The sequence below is a fragment of the Anas platyrhynchos genome, chromosome 28, assembly GCF_047663525.1.
Source record: "Anas platyrhynchos isolate ZD024472 breed Pekin duck chromosome 28, IASCAAS_PekinDuck_T2T, whole genome shotgun sequence".
Classification (NCBI taxonomy): Eukaryota; Metazoa; Chordata; class Aves; order Anseriformes; family Anatidae; genus Anas; species Anas platyrhynchos.
The window spans coordinates 4,721,033-4,734,542 of record NC_092614.1 but is presented as its reverse complement, the minus strand read 5'-3'; the positions used below and the strand labels follow the sequence as shown (position 1 = coordinate 4,734,542).

The 13,510-nt window shown below is 45.5% G+C and overlaps 1 protein-coding gene across 33 annotated transcripts in view; it reads left to right on the top strand.

Moving 5' to 3' along the window:
- LOC106020188 (M1-specific T cell receptor alpha chain) overlaps positions 1-13,510 on the top strand; it is a 67,735-nt gene that overhangs the window by 41,858 nt on the left and 12,367 nt on the right. The window contains exon 1 of one of the 33 annotated variants that reach the window (XM_072028918.1): positions 1,292-1,420. The exons of 22 other annotated variants lie outside the window; for them this stretch is intronic. In XM_072028918.1, the coding sequence (XP_071885019.1) occupies positions 1,357-1,420 (64 nt within the window). In that variant the 5' untranslated portion in view covers positions 1,292-1,356. Of the gene's footprint in view, positions 1-1,291; positions 1,421-1,546; positions 1,651-3,738; positions 3,892-4,022; positions 4,192-5,547; positions 5,670-5,939; positions 6,028-7,316; positions 7,435-7,673; positions 7,804-8,600; positions 8,746-9,496; positions 9,687-10,312; positions 10,465-13,510 lie in introns of those variants that run through there. 10 more of the 33 variants (XM_072028904.1, XM_072028903.1, XM_072028891.1 and 7 more) reach the window with 10 other exon arrangements.

The window sequence follows — 13,510 nt, the reverse complement described above, 5'->3', positions numbered from 1 at the left end:
TGTGGAGCTTTCCATAGGTGTTCCATATGGGACTCTTGCTACAAATGCCTTCTCTCCCTTTGTAGGCTCTGAGAGCACCCTGGGTGCAGTATTTAATGAGGTTTGGGGCAGTTGGAGCAAAGCTCAACTTGAAGTCTGCGTGCTTTGGTCCTTGAGAATCCTCAAGTACTGACCTTTCTGAGGTCACACTGTCTGTTCAGAGGTTTCCTCTGCTGTATGTAGTTACTGTATAGTCATAAAACCTTTAGCGTGCTGTCTGAACTATGAATAGTGGAACAAAAATGTTCACATTTGGGCAAGGTACGGAGCTATCTGTGAAACCCCACAGAGGGTGGTGGATGTTATCTTACCTGTCCACCTGGGCCCAAGGTCAGATTTCCCACTTCATGTATTTCATGACAGTGTCTGCGTGGAGAGGTCAGAAGAACACGGCCAAAATAATAATGTTCTTGTTTGCACCCAATCCTCTTCCCCTTGTGAATGAGATTCCTGGGGAGATCGGTCTTGGTAGCAGTGAAACTCATGTTTGGTTCCTGTACTAGCTGTAGCTGCCAGTGTTAAAACTGCACGAGTGACAACTGTTACAGATAGCTGGGATGTGTGATTGCTTTTGTGCTGTTTCTAAAGCCTATCCAGACTCTCTGCTCCTGTACATTTAAGCAGCATCATTGGTTTCAGCTGCAAGAACATGTATGCCTATCTCAAAAGACACAGCAGGAATGCCGTGATACTGGAACAGCTCACGGTGTTTGAATGACCAGTGAGGAGGTGTCCAGAAGGGATCCCTTATCCATAAGGTGCTGGTCAGACTCTGTCATGGCACAGATGCAGGCGTTTCTTGTCTTCTTCCAGGTCCTGGCTTGTCAAGGCTGGAGATAGTCCTGGCTTCAGTTCAAAGGTTTTGATAGGAAGAATCTGCTCTCCTCAAGTTTCTTTGGAGAGTTATTGGCAAGAGAGCTGATGTTTTTTGCTGTGGTGTGAAGGACTTTGTTAACATGCAGAACTACAAAGTGATTCAAGGGACACGGAAAAATCCTAGTTTTGCAGATGAGTGAGTACAAGGAGTCCCCAGCATGGGATATTTCCCTTGCTCCACTATCCTAATCAGCCCTTTCATAATTCCCCAGGAGTTATCTGCAGCTGAGCAGAGCTTGTTCCTGGCTCTGAGAGCCCCTTAGGTGCCTATGGCTTTTCCTGAGCAGAGCTGATCTGATCTGGTCTTTTACTCCCCAGATTTCCCTTCCTCTTCCTCAAGCTGTTGATCAGCACAAGGATTGTCAGGTTAGACAAGCATGAACTGGAGAGAGGTGCAGGTTCTCCAGTGGTAGCTGGCAGGGCTTTTTGTAATGGGAGGAAATGCTGTGTGACACTGGCTACAAGGTGACCTTTGGCTCAGGGACTAGGCTGTCTGTCCTACCAAGTGAGTGTGGAGTTTTCCATAGTTGTTCCATATGGGACTCTTTGTGTAGATGTTGTTCCATACATGTCCTTTAACTTCAGCTTTGCTATGCTGAAATGACTTCTCTCCCTTTGTGACTTTGTGATTGCAAAGCGAGCTGGGCTTTTTGTAGGGGGAGGAAATGCTGTGTGATTTTGGATCCTTCAACAAGCTGATCTTTGGCTCAGGAACCAGGCTGTCCGTCCTACCCAGTGAGTGTGGAGCTTGCCATTGGTGGTCCATATGGGACTCTTTCTACAGATATTCTCCTATTCCTGTCCTTTAACTTCACCTTTGTCAAGCTGAAATGCCTTCTCTCCCTGTACAGGCTCTGAGAGTGTCCTGGGTGCAGTATTTAATGAGGTTTTGGGTGGTTGGAGCAAATTTCATCTTGAGGTCTGCATGTCCTTGGGAAAGGGTGACCTGTGTGTTGCTGGGAAGGGTCTCTGCCAGCCACAGGAAGGCTTTTCTTGTTATGGGTAGATGAGACCGTTTGTGTAATGAATGGCCTTTGTTGCTGTGAGTGCTGTCTTGAACAGGCTGAACTTTGGAGCAGGAACAAAGCTTTGTGTAAAGCCTAGTGAGCATTGTTACACTTCTTAGTTAGCCTTGTAGGATGAGGCAGAAATAGCCCAGACGGTAATGTTGGAGTGTAAGTTTTGATCTGGTTTCCTATGAGTGTGCATAAGCCTGTGCCTTCTCTCTGGATATGGCAGAGCTGCAAGGTGCTGTGGGAAGAATTGATGGAAGAGCAGAAGTTTGTTCCCTGAATGGTGGGAAAGCTATTTACAAAGGCATGTCATGGGAGGTTGCTTTGTGGGCATGGACAGCCCATACTCCAGCAGGCAGGGGCCTGAGCCAAGTCCTGGAGTTCTGAGGCAGGAGAAAACCCAAAGTGAGTGTATAATGCAGGAGCTGGACAGGTGAGGTTCCGTGATGGATCGTCACTAACTGTAAAATACTATGAGTACAAGCACTGAGCTCACAGTAGCACTTTGTAGCAAAGGAAGGTACCAGGACCAGCTTTTCCTTATTTTTTTTTTTTTTTAAGCATGTGCAGTTGTTTCCTAAATACATTTTTCATGGCTCTTGCAGAGCCGTTCCTGAGCTGCTATCTGAATGTGCCTCAGTCTGCTGCGGTTCTCAAACCTTGCACTTCTGCAACTGTGGGGCTACCTGTGATGTGCTTTCCCTCAGGACAGGCTATGGCTTGGGACAGAAACAGCAGTACTGTCATCTCACATCTGCCAGTGAAATGCATGGATTGCCTGGCATGATGCTTTGTGCACAGAAGCAGTGCCATAGTCATGGTCCCCCTGGTTCTGGCAAGCATTACTGTAAGCGATAGTTGTCACTCATAGGGCTTAACAATTACCAAAGGTCACAGGGAATGCTCCTCTGAAAAGTGTAAGTGAGCTAGGGTACGGATTTTCCTTTGTTGCAAGTATTGTCCCTGCACTTCAGCCTGTTGTGTCAGGGATTTCTTCTGTGGACTGAGTCCAGGTGCTTTGTGCTTGAGATCACATGCAGGGCTGGTAGAAATATTTTTGGAATGAGATGTTCCAAAGTTTCTACAATACGGGAAAAGGAATTTTTGGAAAAGGAACTGTGCTTTCAGTTGTTCCAGGTAAGCAGGAAATCATGCTGAAAATCATAGTGTATTTTCTTTTGCCGTGGCAACCTGGGATACTGCCCGGAATTACAGTGGAGACAGGGGTAGGGACAGTTTTGGGGTTGCCTCTTAGTTTTGGGCTCTATTACATTCCACGAAGCTAGACTTTTAACCTCCACTTCTGGCCTAGGATCTTTCAGCCTCTTCCCACCCTTCTGTTGACCTAGCTAGCCTTTGCACAGCTACGCCTCACCCTGAGGCAAAGTGCCACTTCTTCAGGAGCTTCCTGGGCTTTTTGCAATGGGAGGAAATACTGTGTGGCTATGGCTCTGCATACAACAAACCAACTTTTGGGTCAGGGACCAGGCTTTCTGTCCAACCAAGTGAGTGCTCTTCTCCAATATGTTGGCAATGTTTTGGTGGATTGAGGGGTTGCTGTGTGAGCACAGGAGATGCTAGCTACAAGCTTGAATTTGGCTGTGTAACAAGAATTACTGTTAGGTCACGTAAGTGCTGCATGTGGCCGCGCTTTGTGCTTTGTGCCAGGACTTTCCATGGGTGGTTGAGAGCTGCAGGGTGCCTGGGTGTTTGATTGCAGTAGGTGACTATCTCCAGTGATCGGCTTTGCTTGATGGGAGTGTGCCAGGATGGTCCAACATGACCCTGACTGCTGTCTCTTTGTCTGCGTTGGAACATGTGGCTCCACACCAGCTCCCAGATTTTGCTGTGACCTTGTGGCAAAGCTCACTGGGCTTTTTGTAATGGGAGGAAATGCTGTGTGACTTTGGCTCTGGCAACAAGCTGACCTTTGGCTCAGGAACCAGGCTGTCCGTCCTACCAAGTGAGTGTGGAGCTTTCCTTAGGCGTTCCATATGAGCATCTTGCTGCACATGTTGTTCTGTTTACAACCTTTCACTCCACCTTTGCCAAGCTGAAATGCTTTCTCTCCCTGTGCAGGCTCTGAGACTTCCCTGTGTGTAGTATTTAATGAGGGCTTGGTTGTTAGGAGCACAGCTCAGTTTGAGGTGTGCATGCTTTGTTCCCTGTGAATCGTCCAGTGCGGACTTTCCTGAGGTCATACCATCTGTTCAGAGGTTCAAGCTGACCTTTGGCTCAGGGACTAGGCTGTCCGTCCTACCAAGTGAGTGTGGAGCTTTCCATAGGTGTTCCATATGGGACTCTTTCTACAGATGTTGTTCCATTTTCATCCTTCACCTTCACCTTGGTCAAGCTGAAATGCCTTCTCTCCCCATGCAGGCTCTGAGAGCTCCCTGGGTGCAGTATTTAATGACATTTTGGTTGGTTGGTGCAAAGCTCAACTTGAGGTCTGCATGCCCTTGGGAAGAGAAATCTGTGTGTTGCTGGGAAGGGTCTCTGCCCGCCACACAAAGGGTTTCCTCATTATGGGGGTATGAGAGCATTTGTGTAGTGGTCTTTGGTGCTGTGAGTAATATTTTGAACAGGCTCATCTTTGGAGCTGGAACAAAACTTTGTGTAAACCGTGGTGAGTACAGTTACAGGGCACTTAGCCCTGTAATGGGAGGAAATGCTGTGTGACTAGCTTCACCAAGCTAGTTATTACTTAGCCTTGCAGGGCAAGGCAGAAATAGCCCAGACAGTAATGTTGGAGTGTAAGTTTTGGTCTGGTTTCCTATGAGTGCGCACAAGCCTGTGCCTTTTCTCTGGGTATGGCAGTGCTGCAAGATGCTGTGGGAAGAAGATGCATCAGAGCAGAAATTTGTCCCTGAACAGAGGGGAAACCTATTTACAAAGGCATGTCAGGGACAGTTAGTTGCTTTGTGGCATGGACAGCGCTTGCTCGGTTGGAGCAGGGGCCTGAACCAAGTCCTGGTGTTTCTGAGGCAGCAGAAAACCCTGTTTATATAATGCAGTAACTGGAAAGATGAGATTCAGTGATGGAATGTCACTGATTGTAAAACACCATGAGTACAAGCACCGAGCGCACAGTAGCACTTTGTAGCAAAGGAGGCTATCAGGAGCATGCTTTCACTTGACTTCTTTTAATCAAACTTGTGTAGGTGCTGACCAAAGGCATTGTTCACAGCTCTGCAGAGCTGTTCATGAGATGCTATCAGAACATGCCCCAGTCTGCAGTGGTTCTCAAACCTTGTGCTTCTGCAGTTGCAGAGCCACCCGTGATGTGCTTTCCATCAGGAAAGGCTTTGGCTCTTGACAGAAGCAGCAGTCCTGACATCTCACGTCTGTCTCTGAAATACATGGATTGCCTGGCATGATGGTTTTCCACATGCTTTGTGCACAGAAGAAGTGCCACACACATGGTCCCCCTGATTCTGGGCAAGAATTACCGTAGGTGAGAGTTGTTGCTTGTGGGACTTAATAATTACAACATGAGGCATGGAACGCTCCTCTGAAAAGTGCAATTGAGCTAGGGAACAGATTTTCCTTTATTGCAGGTAGTGGCCCTGCACTTGAGCCTGTTGTGTCAAGGAGCTCTGCTGTGGACTGGTTCCAGGTGCTTTGTGCTTGAGATCACATGCAGGGCTTGCAGAGACATTTTTTGTAATGAGATGTTCCACAGTGTATACAATGCGGGCAAAGTCACTTTTGGAAAAGGAACTGTGCTTTCAGTTGTACCAGGTATGCAGAAAATCGTTCTGAAAAACAGAGCTGCTTTAGTTTTACCTTGTTCTTCATTTTTTGGGGGGGAAGTTTGGAAACGCAACTGGGCTATTCTCCAGGAATCCTTAGGACTTGGTTCCCCACATGTCCCAATGCCTTGGGCTCCCTGCAGTTCTTTATGGCACCTAATCTCCCTTACATGCCTGTTTCTTTCTTTCCATTTGCACTGTCAGACGGGTTTCCATGCACCTTGTTGTGGATTTGCCTTTGTGATGACAAAGCGAGCTGGGCTTTTTGTAATGGGTGGAAATGCTGTGCGACTATGGGAACAACAAACTGACCTTTGGCTCAGGGACCAGGCTGTCTGTCCAACCAAGTGAGTGTGGAGCTTCCCAAAGGTGTTCCAAATGGGACTCATGCTGCAGATTTTGTTCGATTTTCATCCTTTACCCTCAGCTTTGCCAAGCTGAAATGCCTTCTCTCTCTGTGCAGGCTCTGAGAGTGCCCTTGGTGCATTATTTAATGAAGTTTTTGGGTGGTTGGAGCAAGCCTCAACTTGAGGTCTGCATGCCCTTGGGAATGGGTGACCTATGTATTGCTGGAAAAGGTCTTTGCCAGCCATACGAAGGGCTTCCTTGTTATGGGGAAATGAGAACATTTGCATAATGGTCTTTGTTGTTGTGATTGCTGACCGGGAGAGGCTCACATCTGGAGCTGGAACAAAGCGTTGTGTAAAGTATGGTGAGTACAGTTACTTGCAAGGCAAGGCAGATGTAGCCCAGACTGTAATGTTGGAGTGTAAGTTTTGGTCAAGCTCACTTTGAGAGTGCACAAGCCTGTGCCTTCTCTCTGATTATAGCAGAGTGGTGAGGTGTTTCGTGAAGAAAAGGTGTCAGAGCAGAAGTTTGTCCTTGAAACAGAGGGAAAGCTATTTATAAGGGCATGTCAGGGGTGATTGCTTTTTGGCCATGGCAGTGCATGCTCAGCCGGGCCGGGTCCCAAGGCAATTCCTGGTGTTTTGAGGCATGAGAAAACACTGTGTGTATAATGCAGGAGTTGGAAAGATGAGATTCTGTAATGGAATGTCACTGACGGTAAAACACCGTGAGTACAAGCACCGAGCGCACAGTAGCACTTTGTAGCAAAGGAGGCTACCAGGAGCATGCTTTTGCTTAACATCTTCTCTTAATCAAGCTTGTGTAGTTGCTGACCAAATGTTTTTTTCATGGCTCTTGCAGGGCTGTTCATGAGATGCTATCTGAACGTGCCTCAGTCTGCTGCGGTTCTCAGACCTTGTGCTTCTGCAGTTGCAGAGCCACCCGTGATGTGCTTTACATCAGGAAAGGCTTTGGCTCTTGACAGAAGCAGCAGTCCTGACATCTCACAGCTGTCTCTGAAATACATGGATTGCCTGGCATGATGGTTTTCCACATGCTTTGTGCACAGAAGAAGTGCCACACACATGGTCCCCCTGATTCTGGGCAAGAGTTACTGTAGGTGAGAGTTGTCACTTGTGAAGCATAAAAATTACCAAAGGTGACAGGGAATGCTCCCCTGCAAAGTGCAATTGAACTACGGTACGGATTTTCCTTTATTGCAGGTAGTGACCCTGAGCTTGAACCTGTTGTGTCAGGGAGCTCTGCCATGGCATCAGTCTAGGTGCTTTTTGCTTGAGATCACATGCAGGGCTGGCAGAGACATTTTTGTAATGAGATATGCCACAGTGTGTATGATGACCGCACAGTCACTTTTGGAAAAGGAACTGTGCTTTCAGTTGTACCAGGTAAGCAGCAAATCATACTAAAAATGAAATTGTCTTTTCCTTTTTGATGGCAAGCCAGTGGACTGCGCAGCAGTACTGTAGGGTCAGGTGTAGTGGGGGTACTGGGGAGATGTTTCTCAGTTTTGGGCCCTGTTACATTCCGTGAAGCCAGACTCTTAACCTCCACTTGCGGCCTAGGATCCTTCAGACCCATCTTACCCTCTGCTGCCCCTCCTAGCCTTGACACTGTTTGGCTCAGCTTTGAGGACAAGTGCCACTTCTGCAGGAGCTGCCTGGGCTTTTTGTTATGGGAGGAAATGCTGTGTGGCTCTAGCTCTGGATATGGCAAACTAAAGTTTGGCTCTGGAACCAGGCTGTCTGTCCATCCAAGTGAGTGTTCAGCTTTCCTGTTTATCTTTTGTCAGATGTCCGTACATATCTTGTGTTTCATCTCGTAGACATCCCTGTGTGTTATCCACACCTCCTTACAGAGGGGAGGGGGTGTGTAGACACTATTTCATTTGTTTTTCCATTGCAAACCACCAAAGTGTCCCTGAGATAATGATCTTTGATGAAATCCCCACACAAGTGAGCAATCACCATTGAAACATGCTTTTTTGCCTCAAAATCTAATTATCAATTTTTTGTCTTGTTCTTCATTGTTTTGTGGGGAAGAACATTGGGAACGCAACTGGGCTATTCTCCGGGCATCCCTAGGACTTGGCTTCCCCATAGGTCCCAGTGCCTTGGGCTCTCTGCAGTTTGTTATGGCACCTCATCTCCCTTACTTGCCTGGTTCTTTCCTTCCCTTTGCTCTGAGCATTGATTGCTATGTGTGTCTTGGACAACTGATGCTTCAGACAACTTTGGTGTTGTACTTACCTTGTTCCTCAAGCTCTCCAGGAGACTGCAAAAATAAAAAAAAAGTGCATGCAAGTGGTGGGTGTCTATCTCTGTAACATCTTAGAGGTGCTTCAATACATTTTAACTGTAATGTAACAGAAAGGTAGGGTTTGGGAGGAAGACAGCCCCTATTTCCAGTGTTCTTTCCTGAGCTGGGCTCTTCTGGTCCCGTCTTTTCCATCTTCTCCTCCTCGCCCCCAACAAGTGGAGTGGTGCACGGTTTGTCAGGAGTGTGCAGCACTGAATGGTAGACAGAGGATCTTGACATCTGCTGAGACAGTTTGTCAGGACAGGGAAGCAGGGACTGAGGAGAGGTGGTGTTTCTCAAGTGGGGTAGGCTGGGATTTTTGTAATGGGAGGAAATGCTGTGTGACTATGGGAACTACAAACTGACCTTTGGCTCAGGGACCAGGCTGTCCGTCCAACCAAGTGAGTGTGGAGCTTTCCATAGATGTTCCATATGGGACTCTTGCTACAGGTGTTCTTCCATTTCCATCCTTTAACTTCACCTTTGTCGAGCTGAAATGCCTTCTCTCCCCTTGTAGGCTCTGAGAGTGTTCTGGGTGCAGTATTTAATGGTTTTTTTTGGGTGGTTGGAGCAAAGGTCAACTTGAAGTCTGCATGCTTTGTTCCCTGACAATCCCCCAGTACTGGCTTTCCTGAGGTCATATCATCTGTTCAGAGCTTCCCTCTGTTGTGTGTGGTTCCTTGTCAGTTGTGGGGCTTAACAATTATCTAAGGCAACAGGGAACACTCCTCTGAAAAGAGCAAGTTGGCTAGGGAATGGATTTTCCTTTTTTGCAGGTAGTGGCCCTGTCCTTAAGCCTGTTGTGTCAGGGACTTCTGCCATGACCTGACTCCAGGTGCTTTGTGCTTGAGATCATGTACAGGGCTGGCAGAGATATTTTTGTAATAGGATGTGCGACATTGTGTATGATGCGGGCAAAGTCAGTTTTGGAAAAGGAATTGTGCTTTCAGTTGTACCAGATACTCAGAAAATCGTGCTGTAAAACGGAGTGGCTTCCCTTTTACCTTATTCTCCATTTTTTTTTTCTTTTTTTTTTTTTTTTTTTCAGGGGAAGAACTTCCGAAAAGCAACTGGGCTATTCTTTGAGCATCCCTAGGACTTGGGTTCCCCACATGTCCCAATGACTTGGGCTTCTTGCAGTTTTTTATGCTACTTTGTCTCCCTTACATGTCTCGTTCTTTCCTTCCCTTTGCACTGTCAGACTGGTTTCCTTGCCTCTTGGTAGGGATTTGCCTTTGTGATGACAAAGCGAGCCAGGCTTTTTGTAATGGGTGGAAATGCTGTGTGTTTGGCTACAGCCAGCTGACTTTTGGCTCAGGGACCAGGCTGTCCGTCCAACCAAGTGAGTGTGGAGCTTTCCATAGGTGTTCCATATGGGACTCTCGCTACAGATGTTGTTCCATTTTCATCCTTTACCCTCAGCTTTGCCAAGCTGAAATGCCTTCTCTCCCTGTGCAGGCTCTGAGAGCTCCCTGGATGCAGTATTTAATGAGGTTTTGGGTAGTTGGGGCCAAGGTTATCTCGAGGTCTTCATGTCCTTGGGAAAGGGTGACCTGTGTGTTTTTGGGAAGGGTCTCTGCCAGCCATACGAAGGGCTTCCTTATTATGGGGAGATGAGAGCTTTTGCATAACGGTATTTGTTACTGTGAGTGCTGCCAGTAAGACGCTCACCTTTGGAGCTGGAACAAAGGTTTGTGTAAAGCCTCGTGAGTACAGTTACAGGTATTACTTGTCCTTGCTGGGCGAGGCAGAAATAGCTCGGACAGTAATGCTGGAATGTAAGTTTTGGTCAGGCTTTTTATGAGTGTGCACAAGCCTGTGTGTTCTCTCTGGGTATGGCAGAGCTGTGAGGTGTTTTGGGAAGAAGAGATGTTAGGGCAGAAGTTTGTCCCTGGAATGGTGGGAAAGCTATTTACAAAGGCATGTCAGGGGTGATTACTTTGTGACTGTGAACAGCCCTAGATGAGCAGGGGCCTGAGATGAGTTCTGGCATTTTGAGGCACAAGAAAGCCATATGAACTGCTTGGGTTTTTTGTTATGGGAGGAAATGCTGTGTGGCTATGGCTCTGGATATGGCAAACTGACCTTTGGCTCAGGGACCAGGCTGTCTGTCCAACCAAGTGAGTGCTCAGCTTTCCTGTTTATCCTTTGTCAGATATCCTTACGTATCCAGTGTTTCATTCTGTAGACATCCTCGTGGTATTTATGTCTCCTTACAGAGGGGAAGGAGTGTTTAGGCGCTATTTCATTTGTTGCTGCCAAAGTATGCCATCAGAGGTGTCTCTGAGATAATGATCTTTGATGAAATCCCCACACAAGTTAGCAATCACCATTGAAAGATGCTCTTGTGCCTACTAATTTTTTTCTATGTGGAGAACTTCTTCTATTGAGATAAAGATGCTGTGAACATGGTGCTCTAGGCCGCTGATAGTCTGGGAGGGTGCAGAAAGTGTGGTGTTGTTTAGGGAGATGGATAGGTTGACCATCTTGTTCATTGTGTCTGTGTATGGCTCATGGGGAATGCGTAATGGAAATCAGTTCTATTCCTTACTTGGGTCTTTTAGCTATTTCAGGGTAGGTCCAGGCTGTGCATGATCCAGCTGTTTCCTGCTAGTCATGCTACCTAGCTCTGATAGGTAGACTGTTGTTCTGAGTGTAACCAGAGAAAGAAAAGCTGTGGATTAATATGATAGTTTTCAGCCTGGATATCTTGTGGGCAGTGAAAGTAGGAACCTTATGTTTGTGAGCAGATAGCTTGCAGTGAGAGGACTCCTGAAAAAGCCAAGAAAGTGAAATTGCACACCATAAATCCACACTGCAGAAACCAGCTGGTTTCCAGCTGAATCTCAGCATCCCACTTGCCCGGAATGTAAGTAAAGAGTCTACGATACAGCCTGAGTGGTGGCAGTGTCATCTGCTGGAATCTGAACCCTCTGGGTTTCTGTCAAGTGCTGTGCTGTTGTGACAACACCCTCAAATTCACTTTTGGCTCAGGGGTTAAGGTTACCCTCTTGCCAAGTAGGTGGGTTAATCCCTGTGTGTTGCAATTTCACTCCACAGTCATGTCCTGGGGGCTGTGTTCCAGGAGAGAAAAAGTAACTTCAGCCCTCAGGAAATGCTGATTTTGTTGCTAAGTGGATGTTAAAATGCTTTTTTTTTATTATTTTTTTATTTTTTTAATGTGTGTGTGTGTGTTTTTGTGTCCACACTGCTATGTAACTCTTTACATTGAGAAAAATCAAGAAGTCTCCTTAAAGATAAGTCCAAATGTAGTTGACAAATTCCTGCCAAATTTTGTGCATGCTCATTGTAAATTTACAGACGCATAACTCCTAAAATACTTAAACATGGGGAGGGGAAGGATAAAAGGGAGTAATAAGGAGATGTCCCCATATATCAACCTTCATGAAACCAAGAGCTGATTTGCTAAAATGTTTTAACTGTCTTGAAAACATGGGCCAAAAAAAAAAAAATAATAAAAAAAAATTACATGATATGCAGTAGCAAAGTGGAAATTAGTGTTTATTTATTCTATTATGTTAGGTCATTACCAGAGCACTGCTCTCACCTAATATAATGGATTCTAGATGTGTTTGAAGCACTGTCTTACTTCTCTTACCTTCATTTGAAAATCCCAAGATGCAGAGTATCCAAGAGAGGAATAGCAGTTTGATTAGGCATTTAAATTCGCATAATCCCATCTTTCCATGAAGGAAGTGCTGTATTTTGTTTTAAATTTCCTGTGATTAGATCACATAACCTATATTTGTAGCCATGGATGTGATGGCTGCAGGGATGGTTTTTGTTGTCTTGTTTATCATTGTGTGAATGCTGGCTATACCATCATCTTTGGAAAAGGGACAAAGCTTCTTGTGAAACCAAGTAAGAAACATGGTTATATGTATTTGCAGTTTTTATTGTAGATTTAGATTTGAATAGCAGAGTGGCTTTTAGCACCATGACTTGGCAATTAAAGGAATTCGTTAGTTGATGATAGAACTGATTTAAATTACTGTAGTCATTCTTGCATTATCTGCCCATTTGATATATCATAGAAAGATACAAACAAACAAACAAACCATAGACGGACTGATAAGAGGATGGTTTCCATCAGTTACTCTGACCCTAGACCATGGTCATGTTGTTCATATCCCTTTTTGCCATTCCAGCAAACAAGGCTTTGTGGTGCAGCTATTGAACCACATCTAACAGTGAAGTCACCAGACCTTTTTTCATCAGTAGGGATCTTAAACAGCTTCATTACTAATGGTCTATTAGCATGGCTCAACAAATTACCATACTTTAGTGAATCTCTGTAACTATACCTGTACATGCTCTTAGCAAGCAACATGTGAGGTTTTTTTGAAGTTTAGTGTTCATAGGATCATAAAATCACAAAATTTGGGAGGGACTTCTGGAGATCATCTAGTCCAAGCCCTTTGTCCAAAGCAGGGTCAACAAAAAGAAGTTTCTGTTGATATGGACATCTCTGAGTGGAGATTCTGTAACCTCTCTGTGAAAGCTGCTCCAGTGTTTAACCATCCCCTCAGTTATATCTTTTTCCTTAAGTTTAAGTGGAATTTCCCATTTTTCAGTCTGTGCCAATTGCCTGTTGTCCTGTTACTAGGCACCCCTGAGGAGAGTCTAGTTCTGTTTTCTTTACTTCTTCCTATTTGGCATTTATACCCATGTAACACCTCCCCCTCCAAGCTCTGTCTTTTCCAGGCTAAAAAATCCCAGCTCTCTCTCTGTCTCATATCCCAGCTCTCTCTCTGTCTCTCTGTATGTCAGATGTTTCATTCCCTTAATCATCTTTGTGGCCCTTCACTGGACTTGCTCTAGAAAATCTGCATCTTTCTTGTACTGGGGATCCCTGTCAATCACATTAGTGTTGTATTAGATAACCTCAAGAGGTCCCTTCTAACCTAAGTGATTCTGTGACTCTTTGGGCTGCAGCAAATTCTCATAGTTTTCCTGAAAAAAAAAAAAAAAGAAGAAAAAAAAAAAGCCTTATCAAAATGCCCACAGTATTAATCATATCAAAGGGGGAGGAGAAAGAAAGAAAATTCTGTGCAGTGTTTTTTTCTGATCTTCATGATGCATATCTGAAACTTTAGATGGGAATAGAACAAGACTGGAATTTGTGAAAAATAATGTGTATGAATG